At 45.8% G+C, this 14818-nt stretch overlaps 2 protein-coding genes across 3 annotated transcripts in view; both read right to left on the minus strand.

Moving 5' to 3' along the window:
* plxnb3 (plexin B3) overlaps positions 1-1093 on the minus strand; it is a 53282-nt gene extending 52189 nt beyond the window's left edge. Inside the window, exon 1 of one of the 2 annotated variants that reach the window (XM_056383968.1) lies at positions 925-1093. The gene's annotated coding sequence lies outside the window, so the exon portion shown is untranslated. The remainder of the gene's footprint in view (positions 1-924) is intronic. The other variant, XM_056383970.1, reaches the window with a different exon arrangement.
* A 284-nt stretch (positions 1094-1377) lies between these two features.
* On the minus strand, positions 1378-14707 carry abcd1 (ATP-binding cassette, sub-family D (ALD), member 1). Its single transcript, XM_056385702.1, has 17 exons — positions 14153-14707; positions 13327-13610; positions 13109-13224; positions 11953-12110; positions 11631-11818; positions 10989-11163; positions 10724-10914; positions 10379-10559; positions 10043-10185; positions 9544-9718; positions 9072-9166; positions 6452-6597; positions 5213-5358; positions 4752-4836; positions 4242-4367; positions 3851-3938; positions 1378-3029 (listed from the first exon to the last, which is right to left on the minus strand). The coding sequence occupies exons 2-17, from the start codon at positions 13453-13455 to the stop codon at positions 2919-2921; spliced, it is 2253 nt and encodes a 750-aa protein (XP_056241677.1). The 5' UTR covers positions 13456-13610; positions 14153-14707; the 3' UTR covers positions 1378-2918.
* Positions 14708-14818: the final 111 nt, after the last annotated feature.

The raw sequence follows: 14818 nt of genomic DNA on the forward strand, positions 1-14818 counted from the left end.
TGAGGTGTTATCGATCTATCAATTAGAAGACAGGGCAGGAAGCTGACACACACCTGTGACACAGTCTGCCCACTCAGGCAAGGTACTGACCCAGACTCAGGACTAAATATCTCACTGCAAGAAGCAGGGTGACCAACTTCCTCTAGTGTGTGTGTGTGTGTGTGTGTGTGTGCGGGGGTGGGGGTGGGGGGTGTGCAGTTATTGTCTTCATTGTTTTCGTTTAGAGAGTCACGTCATTCAGACTTCCCTTATATAACAACAACATCAGCAAAGGTGACTTCTATATTCACTTCAGCCATAAACACACTAGAGCAGCAGTGTGTGTGTGTGTGTGTGTGTGTGTGTGTGTGTGTTGGAATGTCAGCTATTCAGTATGCGGCTGCGGGCTGAACCTTGCCGTGCCAGGACAGGCTGGGAACACCGACACACTGACAGTCACTAATAAGACTGCAATAAAAACATTTCCAGGTTTCCGTTGAGAAAGAAAGAAACATGATGAACTGACCTGAGGGGCAGATTCAATCTCCATTCTGCTGTACAATGTGACACCAACCAGACACCGTTACAGAAACATCTACTTTTAAAGTCGCTGCTAACCAGCCACTGCCGCTGTGTATTTAACGGCTGTGTGACTTCAACCCGGGGAACCGAGAAATAACTACAGACACTGACTTAATCTGTTGTCGCCGAATGGAAGATCAAGGCCTCTCGGTCCTAAAACACCACCTTCTGTCACTTCTCTCCGGTTCACGCTCTCAGACAAGCGATAAGATTTTAAAACCGTGAGATTTCTGAACCGAGTCTGGCGCGTGGCTGTCAGACACGCCTGACTCAAACACACGCTCCTTCCTTCCTGCAGCAGCTGCAGCTCGGGACAAGTTGGCGCCGTGGAAAGAGGGACAGTTGGATCCGTGTCAGACTCACCTGAGCTCGGCAGGCTGCTCCGCGGTCCGCCGGAGTTCGACCCGCACGGAGAAACTTCCAGAAAACCCGCAGACGTCCGGGAGAGACACAAACCTGGTCCTTCAGCACCAACAGCCGCACAACAGGTCCGACAGAGACCCCGCCCCGCTCCGCGCGGCGCCGACAGGGTTTTCTGACGCTCCTCAGCAGGAGTGCCTGGCTCCTCTGCAAGGAACAAAACCGACAACCTGCCGCAGTCTCTGTGCCTGGCTCACAGGCTGTCATTCGTCACTTTGAGCAGGACTCAGTTAACGTGGGAAAAATGTGCTCAGACTCAAGCTGATCATGTTTTAATGAGACAAACCTTCTTAACACCTGAGGTTTCCAAGGATATTGATTATTGATTAGGTACTGATTCCCACACCCAACAAGAGCCTGTTTTCATCTTTATAGTTAAAGGGACACTGAGCCACACAGAGTTCACCCAGGATTTAAACTGTAGATGATGAGATCACACATGATACCTTACACTAAATACATTACTGCATTATTAGATCAGTAGTCAGTAGTTATTACTACGTTATTACATCAATGCTCAGTGGTTATTATTACATTATTACATCAGTACTCATTATTTATGACTACATTATTACACCAGTACTCAGTGGCTATTAATACATTATAACATCAGTACTCAGTAGTTATTACAGCATTATAACCTCAGTACTCAGTAGTTATTACCACATTATAACATTTGTACACAGTAGTTCTTACATTACTACAGCAGTACTCAGTAGTTACTACATAATCATGAGTACTCAGTAAAAGTACTTCCCATAGTCACAGTATCACAGTAAAAGTACTTCCTGTGCAGTGAACTGTCTCCTGTAGCTGATCTCTGATCAGATCATTGATCCTGAGTCATGCTACTGTTGTAGCTACTCTAACTACATCAGAAACACTTAGATAGTTTAGTCCACTGGTTCCCAACCTTGGGGTCAGGCCCCTCCACAGGGCCACCAGATAAATCTGAGGGACTGCCAAATGATTTATGGGAAAGAAGAACACATTCATTGATCTGGATTCAGGTTCTAGACTGAAATGTGGAGAAGCCTGAAGTAGATTCTGATTGCTTTCGTGAAGGGTCACATGACAGAAATATTGGAAATCAATGGTTTAATATCAAACCACATAAATTTGTTTTTTTTAATAAAATCTTAAAGAGTAAAGTAACTGCACCTATCTGACGTAGAAAAACTGACGCAGTGTGTGACAAACCAACAGTACATTTGTCTGTTTTTTAAATGAAACAGACTGTGAAGTTTTAAAGTGTGAAGAGACCAGATGAGAATAAGAAGCAGGAACTTTAAAAACAGTGAACTCATTTTATTCATCATCTTCAAACTTTGTTTTGTCTAAATTATTTGTGACTTTATTTTGAAAAGCTTGACACACATAAAGGTTATTATAATTTTTTACTAAATAAAGTTCATCTGAACATTATCATTTAAACTCCTCAGCAGCAGTTTATTGATTGATTGATCAGCTGATTGAGTATAATAATTATAATATATAACAGTTTCTCTGTAAAAACATTTGATTGTATAAACAGTAAAAGATTAAAAATGGCACAATTAAAAATCACATGACCTTTGAGGTCCTCTGGGCATGATGGGGGGGGGGGGGGGGGGTGAATTGCAGCATAATGTTGTAATGTGATTTCTGGGAGGATTTATAGATGTTTATCTGGGGCCTGACTGCAGAGAGCAAATCCTGTAGACCAGACCCGACCAGAAGAGACCGGACCAGTCCAACCCAGCCCAGCCCAGTCCAGTCCAGCCCAGCCCAGCCCAGCCCAGCCCAGCAGGATAAAACAGGGTTTCACATCAAATTTAAGTTTAACATCAGTTTCAGTCACATGATCGACCCGCTGTGTGTTTCCATGGTAACCAGTAAAAGCAGCACATTTCTTCTATCCCAGTTTAAACTCAGGAGAGCGGCTTCTCTTCATCTGTTCACTCCTCCTCCTCCCCCTCTCTCTCCCCGAGCAGGACACACAGCTCTGCCAGTCTCTGCTGCATCTTAGGAATCCCAGACAGCTGGTTCTCCAGACGCTGCTTCTCCTCCTGACAGAGACGAGAGACCAGTGAGATAGGAAGACCAGTGAGACCAGTTAGACCAGTGAGACCAGAGAGACAAGAAACCAGTGAGACCAGAGACCAGTGAGATAGGAAGACCAGTGAGACCAGTTAGACCAGTGAGACCAGAGAGACAAGAAACCAGTGAGACCAGAGAAACCAGTGAGACCAGAGACCAGTGAGATAGGAAGACCAGTGAGACCAGTGAGACAAGAGAGACCAGAGAGACAAGAGAAACCAGTGAGACCAGAGACCAGTGAGATAGGAAGACCAGTGAGACCAGTGAGACCAGAGAGACCAGAGAGACAAGAGAAACCAGTGAGACCAGAGGACCCAGAGTCCGGTCTTGTTAAACTGTGTCTAGAGGTTCTGATTAAATCTGTAAACGAATGACACGGACTGAGACAGCTGATTGGCTGCGTTCAATCTCCTCACTCCAAACTTTGACCTCTCTCTCTCTGTCACACACACACACACACACAAACACAAACACAAACACAAACACACACACACCATGCATGCCGGAGGCGTGTTGTTGTGCAGCTGGTGGTTACCATAGTAACCAGAGCATCTGCAGAGGCAGCAGTCAGAGGGGTCTGTGGGTCATCTGAGGAGCTTCAGTTATTTGAGTGTGTGTGTGTATTTTTAATCATTATTATTAACATTATTATAATTATTTTGAGGAGTCACATGACTCACTCCTCCAATCACAGTCCACTTCAGTCTTCAGCTGTCTTTAGGACCGGGGGGGTTTCTGCAAGTCTGTTCTGACCAAGACCAACATCCTGGAAGCATATCATATTAAATACCTGCAGAGAGAGACGAGTGGAGGCATCCAGTGGTTCAAACCTCCATCCTCCTTCTCCATCAAACTGAAGCAGGTGAGAGTGGTACTTCCTGTCAGACAGAGGAGGAGGAGGAGAAGAAGAAGAACAAGAAGAAGAAGAAGAAGAGGATCATCAGGGTGGGGCAGCTGAGAGCAGCTCAGAGCTCTGCTGCCCCCTGCAGGAGGGAAACCAAACTACGTCATCTTGACATGATTTGTTTTTAAACAGTCACACAAACAGCTCATATCTATCAATCAATCAATCAATCAATCAATCAATCAATCAATCAATCAATCTATCAGACTCTTTTTGTAGTCAATATCATAACTGATATACATCTGAAACAGACAATTGTGTGTGTGTGCTTACTGACCACAGAGAGGGTCTGTGTGTGATTGAAAGCAGAGCTATCCCAGCATCCTTTGCAGCCTGAAAGATGTTTCCCTCCACATCGATGCTGACGGCGCTCGTACACTCATCCAGCAGAGCGTACCGAGGGCTGGGCGAGAGACATTCACATCACAGGGAGAAAGAGAGACTGTCAGAAGACAACAAGCAGTCAGACGGACAGCATCCAGGTCCAGCTCCAGGTCCTGGTGTCAGCACACCGAGTACCTCAGAGACCAGGACCACAGACTCAGGTGGAGCAACCCCCCTCCAATGTTTCCTGTCTCAACAACTCTGGACTCAGGTGATCCAGGTTCCCTGATGAACTACCTTCATGTGAGTCTGTTCTGAGGAAACTCAACTCATCTGTGTCAGCTGTCAGTCAGAAAACACTCAGTATAAATCCCAGAGTTAAGTCTGACAGGTGTTCATCTTTACCTGCTGTCTGAGCCTCACCTGTGAGTTAGAGAACAGGCAGTAAACAGTGAATATTTACCGGTGGTAGAACATACGAGCCATCCCCATTCTCTGCTTCTCTCCTCCAGAAAGAACGTCTTTCCAGTCACTGACAGACTCCCAGCCTGACAGACAGAGACCAGACAGAGACCAATCAGTACAGAGAACCAGACTGTTTCTCTTCTTCATGAACACAGCTATAAAACATCAGGGCATCAACAGTGAAGTATGAAACATTAACATTAGAGACACAGAACAAAAGCAGCAGCAGCAGGATGTTTAAAGTCCACTGGGCTCTAAACACAGCATGGTGTCTGCATCTCGTCACTTTACACGTGTTTATGTTGTCAAACGTGTTGTTTGGTATGTTCATGAAGTCTGACAGGCAGCAGCAGTGATCAGCTGATGAGATCAGATCAGATCTCTCTCTCACACAGACACAGACAGACAGACAGACACACATACACACACACACACACACTCACACATTTACAGACTGACCTCCCTCACGGTCCAGGATGTACACCAGGTGGACGGTCTGGAGGATCTCTTCCAGATTTGCATCAGTGATCCCCCTCTGAATCATCTCCTCCACCGAATCTGGATAGATCACCTGGTCCCTGAGGGTCCCCTCTGACATGTAGGGCCTGTACAGGATACAGTATTACATCACCACAACAGTACTACAGGTAGATCACCTGGTCCCTGAGGGCCCCCGTCCTTACTACAGTCCTACTACAGTCCTGCTTCAGTGATGGTGACAGTTATACAGTACAGTTCCAGATGGTACAATTGTAGTACCACCTCTGTGGGCTGTAGCACATGTACTGAGGTTCTGTAGTGTCTGATTTCTTTCTGTGGAAAGACTTGAAACAAATGATGACCTCAGATGACATCACTGATGATGTGTCCAAGAGCAGCTAACTCACCAGGGGCTGCTAACACCACCTCTCTACAACCTCCCCATAAGCCTCCTACAACCCCAACCAGTTGGTGACTCAAGCACTGTGCTTGAGCCCCCCAGGTGGTCTGGCATGCGCAATCAGGTGCAGTGGCCATCCTCAGTGGTTGCTTTCCTTTATGATCCGACATGTGGCCGTGCACGGTGGCAGGACTCTCTGGTGTCGAGGTGTCTGTGTGAAGGACCTTACACCCACTGCTCTGCAGCTGATTCAGGCTCCTCACAGACAGTCTGCTGGACAATGGGAGGAGGTGCGTGATTTCCGGTTGGTTATGCCTGCTCTTAGATTTCTAGCTCAGTTATTCTAGATCAGAATCTCACTCTTGAATCCCATGTTAAAAGGCTATAGCTAAGTGAAAAATATATCTACATCATTTAATGATCTTCTTTTAAGTCTTTACCGGCTCCATCATTATCCAGCTCCATCAGTGAGGCTGATTGTGACTTCCTGCCACCGCTCAGGACGGGCAGCCGACTGTTGACCAATGAAGGCTGCCCAAGCTTCCAGATGCCATTGCCACATTCAGAACACACAGTCCTGTTGTCTGAAACAGGCAAGTGGTCCTGATGGGATTGACTGTCCACTGGGAGGACTGAATGGAGGAGGCCTCAGAGTGACAGGCAGTTACTCAGAACTGGTAGAGGAGTGCTGGAGTCAAGGATGGTAAGAGCAATGTGTTCCCACTGAGGACAGCTGCAGAGGATGTCTGTGAAATAACGGCTGGACAGTATAGTGCTAGTAGCAATAGTAGTAATAGTAGTAGTAGTAGTAGCAGTACCTTTGAGGGATGTAGAACATGTGCTGTGGTTCTGGACGGTACAGGACTCCTCCATAAACAGGCCACAGTCCACTGAGGATCCTGAACAGAGAACTCTTCCCACAGCCGTTTGGACCTGTGATCAACACATTCATTCCCTCATCCATCTGACACACAGGGACAAAAAATACACTTTATTAAACCTGATCCGATAGATATGTAAACAAACAGAAAAGTCTGCTGATTTTGTTTTTTCATGACACAAGATGAAAACAGCTGGGAACTGGGTGGTTGCTATGGTGCTCATCTCGTCAGTTTCTAGGTTGGAAACAGATGACTGGGAAGATGTTTCAGGTGGTTGTTGTGGGATTTCTTTGTGGTTTCAAGGCAGTTGCTAGGGTTCTCTTGGTGGTTGCTAAGGCTGTACAATTACTGTCAGTAGTTAACATTGCAGCATTTGTGAGGATTGACTGGAACTAGGGACGTAATGATACCAGAAGTCTGGACGTTTGGTACCAAGACCAATGAAATTCCACGCTTCTCAATCCCAAATATGATACCACAACAAAAACAGAGAAAAGGCTGCTGCACAGTGTGCTAACAAATATGCACATGTGTGTGCACAAACACACACATGCACACACTTAGTTTAAATTGACTAACAGACCCATGATGTGAAAATATTAATTTAAAGTCAGTGTTATATTCTGACAGACTGAACAGTGATGACTGTACCTGCTAATGTTGTGAGTATCCACTTCACATTATGAGCTGTCGCTACGTTAGCCTGAACAAGCTAAGGTTAGCCTGAACAAGCTAAGGTTAGCCTAAAAAGAAGGTAATGTCAGCATCAACGTATGTGAACGTTGTGTGTGGGGCATAGCTAGAACAGATGTCTCTGTCACAGTTCACACACAGTAACATTTCAGGATATGGACATGTTGACGACATGTTGTTGATATAAAGTGAACAACTGAAGCTACGAGGAGCTAAGTAAGTGGATGTTCAGTTTAGACTAATGGATTGATCCAGCTGCAGGACAGTGGACTGCCACTGTTACACCCAAGTGTTGTGTGATGAACTTGTGCCTCAGACTGATTATTATTACTGACACCAACAGAGAAAAACTCTGTGGGTCTGATTCACATAGAGTGTTGATTAAATCTGCATCTGACAAGCTGAAATAAATAACTGCAGCTATAGACACAGATCCTCAAGGATTAGACTGTAAAACTCTGACAGTCTGATGAACCAGTTTTCTGAAATCTTCAGACTCTGCAGGTGACGGCACTCTGAGAGAACCAACCAATCACAGAGCAGCTGTCGGAGCCGAGGGGTCTAAGGTCGAAAACCAGACGAAAGAGAGGATGTTCTGTTTCCATCAATGTTCCTCTTCTTCTTCTGTCATGTTTTCTTCTGTTGCGTCTGTGCCACAAGAATTTCACTCTATTTAATCCCTCTATTGTGTGTCTGTGTGCGAACACACGCACACACACACTCAATCACACTCAGTCACACACACACACACACACACACACACACACACACACACACACACACACACACACACACACTCTGTGTTTCAGTAATGCTAATGAGCTGCAGGCTCTGCTGTGACCTCTAACCTCAGTCAGATGGAAACACTGGTGAAAGAATGAGAGTTAAAAAGATGAAAAATAGATAAAGGCGTCCTAGCACTGAGCATGGTCTATACCACAGTGACATCACTACCCTCACACACATATACCAATCAGACTCAACCGTTTGTTACCACAGATTTTCCAGAGAGAAATCCATACATGCTGCAACAGTGACACCCCGTGGTCACCAACACAAACTACACACAAACAACACTGCACACAGACAACAGACTTAGTTTCCCACGGAAAGTGGAGGAATAACCACTGTAAAACCTGCTGTATGTTGCCCTGGAAGCCACCCTCCACACTCTGATCAACACTCAGTCAGCTGTTACTGTTATGGAGCTCTATAGTGGTGACATGTCAGTTCTGTCAAAGACGTTTTCTCAGCTGTTCATTCAAATATAGCTTTTAGCCCAGTGAGCATGCTCAACCTCACAGCATAGTGGATTGTTACTCTCCCAGGACTTCCACTCTGCACTTAGACACACAGGCATTAGAGAAAATATATGAAACAGGGAAAATAGACAAAAATAGTGTCATGAGAGAAATGAAGGACGAAAAAGCTATGATGGAGAGTGGCGTGGCTGGTTTTGGCTGCAGGGCACACACCATGCAGCTGGTTGTTCTGAACCAGTACGCATCTCTGATGTGGTGGCAATAGGCTGAAAAACAGTCCGACAGTCACCCCTTTCCTACTCAGGCTGCAGGCTGTGCAGATCAGGTTGACGATGACAAAGGCTAAAGTAAGATGCTGCCACTTGGTGGAACAGTACACTCTATGTGCTGGATAGCCTTCTGGAACAACGCCACAGACTACGACCTCCCTGCAACCCTTATTATGCTCACCACAACAGTTCAGTTATTATCTTATAATGAGGATTTCTTTGTTTCCCTGCTACTAAAGGAGGAAGAAATAACAACAAAAACAAACAAACAAACAAACATCAGTATTGTCTCTGCCCAGAGTTTCATTCGGTTCATCTCTAGTTTCAGGTTACCTTGATGTTAAGGCTGGACACCACCACGTCTCCAGTCGGTGTGATGATTGGCAGGTTCTCACAGCGAATCCCCTTCTCCACACTGATCACCTGACCTGCACATGACAACAACACACCATGACAACATAATACAACAACACGACAACAACATAAAAACACAACAACATGACAACTCTGAGCTGAATGATGGATTTTGAACAGACACAGATCAACATTGTGACTCTGTGAAGAAGAGACCAGGTGTTTCCTCCTGTACAGGTATGAGTCGTATTAGAGAACACTGTTCTGATTTACAGCTTGTTTCTCATAATGCAATATGAACACAGACCTTGTCACTGTACTCACGTTTTAAAACCATCAGTGTGAGACAGTTAGAGCTGTTTCTACCGTCATGCCGGAGAAGGCCTGAGGGGCACTTCATAGAGATGACTCAGCATCATGCTACAGTGCTATCGCTACGAGCGCCACCCACCTCTGATCTGCAGTCGACCACAGACTCTCTGACCGTGCTGAACCACAGCTGCGCCTCCTGCTGGTGACTCCTCCTCCTCTCTGTCTGCAGAGCGGCGGTAGATTCCCTGATTCACATCCTCAAACACATCCAACATCTCATAGACACGAGCTGTGTAACCTGCCAGCTCTGTCACCTGGACAGGTAAATACACAGTAAGCTTCACTTTTTGACTGAGGTCAACACCTGTTCTATAAAGACACCTGTGGATACAGAGACAACGATGAAGAGGAGAGAGAGAGGAGGAAGAGAGAGAGGAAAAGGAGTAGGAGAGAGAGAGAGGAAAGAGGAGAGAGGGAGAGGAAGAGGAGGAGAGAGGGAGGGGAAAAGGAGAGAGGGAGAAGAAGAAGAGGAGGAGAGAGTAAGAGGAGGAGGAGAGAGAGATGGGAAGAGGAGGAGAGAGGGAAGAAGGAGGAGGAGGCGAAAGAGAGAGAGAGAAGGAGAGAGAGGAGGAGGTCACCTCCTTGTATGAGCTCATGATCCTCTCCACAGCGTCTGCTCCAGCGTTGAGGAGGTTTCTGGCCGTGGTGAAGGCCTGCGTCCTTTCACTCACCAACTCCTCCTCCTTCATCACCATAGCAGCCTGCTTCACCTCCTCCGAATCTGGAGGCCACAGTTCAAAGGTCACACATCATCAGTGTTTGTTACAATCAGTATCCGGTTTGTTTTTATCTACCTTTATTTACACGTGATGAAGAACAGAGAAACCTCCATCAGCTGGAGCCTGTGTCACATGGTCAACATGTTCCCTTGTCAACTGTATTTTATACATCATGTATATTCAGTGTGCGTTTACCATATTTGGAGTATCCTGTGGCGGTGATGATGGGCACAGCGACCATCACCAGGCCGGAGGCACTCCACACGTACTTCATGAGGAACTGTTCCAACATGACGTACCAGAGTCGCTTTAACAGGATCTGATGGATCTGAGACGACAGAGACATGTAGCTCCTCTGCAGCTGGGCCATCTCCACCTACGAATCAAACACACCTCTACATTAACATCACAGACGGGGCCATCTCCACCTATGAATCAAACACACCCTGCACAGTGCTGACTGTACGACTTCCTGTTAAAATTCCAGTTACTGTTTAAAGCTGCAGTGATTTGTTGTGTTCACCGGGGGGCGTCCTGTACCTTGTGTCCTCCATAGAATGCGATCTCCTCAGAGTTGGCGATGATGCGTGAGTGCATGTATCTCAGGTCTCCTTTCCTCTTCGCCTCCTCGGACACCAGTTTCCCAAATCGAGGCGAGCAGGAGCGCAGGACTTTGGCGGTGAGTGCCACCACCAGGCCGGCAATAACGGATGGCCATGTGGTGTTTGCTCCTGCAGGATGGTAGTGATGTTTAAACACTCTGACCTGTGGTGTGTTATGTTCTGGCACACGAACACTGACCCACCTTTAGAGTGGGCGGTGCGCAGCAGGGTGTAGCAGGTGACAACCACATCCAGGATTGGTTTGGTCAGGTTGGAGTAGAGATGAGCAACGGAGGCTGAAAACATTACGATGTCCTCGGTGAGAGATTGATCGGGATTGGACAGACGAGCGTCCATGTTACTGACCCGGTAATAAGTCTGCAGAGACAGAGAGACATTACAGAGGACTTCCAGCTGATGCATCATGTCCCCGCCCACCTGTCCTGTGTCCAGGTACGAACATGAAGGCAGAGCAACAGCTGTGTCTATACAGACTGATGCACCTGAGAGGGATCAAAGATTCAAGTATTTTGTGGTGACTCTGGACCACCAGTAGGTTTTAACCCAGTTTAAACTGATGTTCCAGGTGAACAGGTGATATATACTTCAGGGTGACTAGAGTCACTGGAGTCACTCTGGAGATATTGATCAGTAATTAATAATGATCAGTCCAGGACTCAGAGGGACTGAGTCAGGAAGTTGATGTGTGACAGGACAGAACACTGAGTCACAAAGAGGTCAAAGGTGAACATGTTTTATTTTAGCTGGGAAAGTGTGTGTGTGTGTGTGTGTGTGTGTGTGTGTGTGTGTGTGTGTGTGTGTGTGTGTGTGTGTGTGTGAGAGACCTGGTTGGTGAAGTACAGCTGGTAGGCATGGTTGACCAATCGGCTCCTGAAGCTGAGGGCCAGCTGACCTTCCAGGAACCTGATGGTGCTGTTGATGAACGTTGCAGGAACTGCGATGAGTAGCCACTTAGAGAGCTGCAGCACGAAGGCCCGAGGATCCTTCTGAACTATAGTCTTAACTATCAATCCTGGAACAATCAATTCTATTGATTATTGATGCTCTTCTTTTGCACACACACTGGAATACACAAAAAAGGTACAGGTACAGCCAGACACAGACAGGTACAGACAGACAAACAGGTAGGTACATATAGGTACAGACCATCCAGAGCAGCGACGTAGATGGACAGGAAGGTCCTGGACATCAGAGTGACAGAGTGTAAAACCAACAGACCGACCTCTGGACACAGTAACCGTGGAAACAAGAGCTTCAACAGACGAGACAGTCTGAGGACAAACTCCCTGTTCACTGATGGAGACCTGAAGATAGACGGAGACATCTGTCTGACTAGGTTCATTCTACAGTGTGAAGCTGCTTCATCTGGACCTGTTGTCATGGAAACAAGTCCTCTAACCCAAACCCTTAAGGGCACAGGCTTACTAACATTTTGCCATGGTAACTGCTGCACACATGTTCGAGATAACAGATCTTTATATTTGTCTCATGTTGTATTTTGCTGGGTGTGACTGAAGCCAGGTAACGAAGAGATCCTGAGGTCTGTACTATGAAGCAGGATTCGAGGTTATTGAGGTAAGTTCAGGTTTAATTCAGCCCTGTCTAATTAAGACGGTGGTTGTGTTCATTATTGTTTGTTCATCATCAGACAAAAGAAGAAACTTCATGATAATTCATGCACTTATTTACAATGTGTCCTTGGTCAGACCTTAATAATTAGAAATTATTTTTAGTGTTTCTTTTTTCTTCTTTCCAGTCATGTGATCATATTGTTTACATTTCAACTGTTGAATATCACTTTTGGATGTCGCTATAACCACATTTACCTGCAGGTATCAGCGTTTATTCTCATATCATATTAAGTACTTGGTTGGTGGTTCTGACGATTTTGCTTATAATTAACAACTCTGCCTCTTTCACATGAACACGCTTGTGCCTGTACAGGTAAACCCAGGGTTAACTGAGCTAGGTGATAACCAGCTTCGTAGTACAGGTTATCCCGCATGGTCAATGTTAGGTTCAGGTAAGCCACATAATGAAAAGTTGTCCTGGGTATGTTGAACTTGCTTCGTAGTAAAGGCCTCTGGACCTGTTGGACTGTGCTAATTGATTCTCTCAGATTTTCAGGAGCCACAAACCTATCAGCGAGGATCTAGGTGATCTTCATAAGTCCACAATTTAGGAACTAGTTTTCATGACCAGTACTCCAATAGGTGCTTTTAGAGTTTCTGGACTCAATTTCAGACTGATGGAGAGACACTGTAATACACACACACACACACACACACACACACACACACACCTGCTGTCACTTTTCTGCTTCTTCTTCTTCTCTGTGCTGTTTCCCACAGAGCTGGAGGTGGTGGCCACACCCACAGGGAGGTTAGTTTCACCCAGCTGTTTACCTTCTGCACCCCTCTGAAAACAAAACAAACACACTCAGTCTGTGTACGTGTGTGCGCGCGTGCGTGTGTGTCTGTGTGTGTGTGTGTATGTGTGTGCGCATGTGTGTTTCTTCACCTGTATCCTCCTCCAGACATACGGGGACATTTTTTTGACGGCATAGGCAGCAAGCAGTACGGCCATCAGCTTCCTGAGTCTGGAGCTCCGCCTCAGCTGAACCGGCAGCTTTTGATAGGTCAGCTGCATGCTGACAGAGAGGTGACAGGTGACCAATCAGGGGAAAGAAACAGAAGTGCATCACAGGAGGAATCCAAATTGAACCTGGTCCCAGAGGGGTCCACTGAGACAGCAGGGTTGTCGTCATGGAAACAACATGATGAACTCTGGGGCTGACCCTCGACCTGCACAAGGGAGAGAAGGTGAGTGAACTTTCTGTGACAGAAATGTTCAGTCTGTGCTGCATGAGGACACGCCTCCATCTCAGCAGCTGATTGATCAAAGCCTGAGATTATCAGTATTTTGATAATAATAATGATTATCAATACTGTCTGAGACTGCATCAACATCATAACTAACCATCATCTATTCATAACTGACCATCATTTTCATCATCACAATGGTTATTTTTCACTTTCTCTGAAAGAAATATAAAATGATGTGAGCTTCACTAGTTTAATTTAGCTTTGTTATGAATTAAACAGTAAATTCAGCAGAAATTATCAGTCGATAGAGAGTTCATTTTATTATTATTATTAGACAGAGCAGTTGGCTGTAAACAAACATCAGTATCTAATGATTTTTATAAACCAAATATGTTCACAGATCAATCGTTAAGATCGTTAATACATACAACTTCAGTAATAATCTGATGATTCACTGTGTTCAGCTTTAATACGGTCAGTACTAACGTACTGCAGTACTACTGTGGTGTCAGTACTTTTACCTGGGAGCTATGATAGCGGTCATAAACGGTGACGGTAATGTCCCGTGTCTCCGCTCCGTCCTTTACACCCACTTGTATTATGACTGTTCACACCGATAAAACCCGGTAAACCTGATTCAATGAGTCTGGTTAGTTAGCTCCGGTTACCGTTAGCTTCGGTAAAGAGTGTGTAGCAGCCGGCTAACAGTACACAAATGCCTTTACTCATCGTGTCAGACATAAACCCGTTTTCTTTAGATGTCTATCGACCGTTAACTCCGGGTCCGGGTCCGCGGTGTCGACACCGAACCGAACAAAGATTTTAAATCGGGTTTAAATACCCTGCAGCTAACGGAGCGATGCTAACAAAGCTAGCCGCTAACAGCAGGAACTTTGTTGTTCCTCTGATGTGAACATGAAAAGATTCAGAGTTTAACGGTCTGATCCGGTCTTGTGTTCCGGGTTTGACCAGGACACGTAATCTAATTCCTTATGTTCCTCCTCTAAGACTCTGTCGTTTTACTTCATCTTTAACCCGGTTAACGGAGTTTAATGTCGCGGGAGAAAGTTCAGCCTGTTTACCTGAGAGGACGGATTGCGTCCCAATACTCACTCCTCCTCTCCTACATCCTACCTTCCTACACAGAGACCTTTCCTTCTTTGGTCCCTTGTTGCCAGCTGGGGTTA

The sequence above is a fragment of the Seriola aureovittata genome, chromosome 9 (genome assembly GCF_021018895.1).
Source record: "Seriola aureovittata isolate HTS-2021-v1 ecotype China chromosome 9, ASM2101889v1, whole genome shotgun sequence".
Lineage (NCBI taxonomy): Eukaryota > Metazoa > Chordata > Actinopteri > Carangiformes > Carangidae > Seriola > Seriola aureovittata.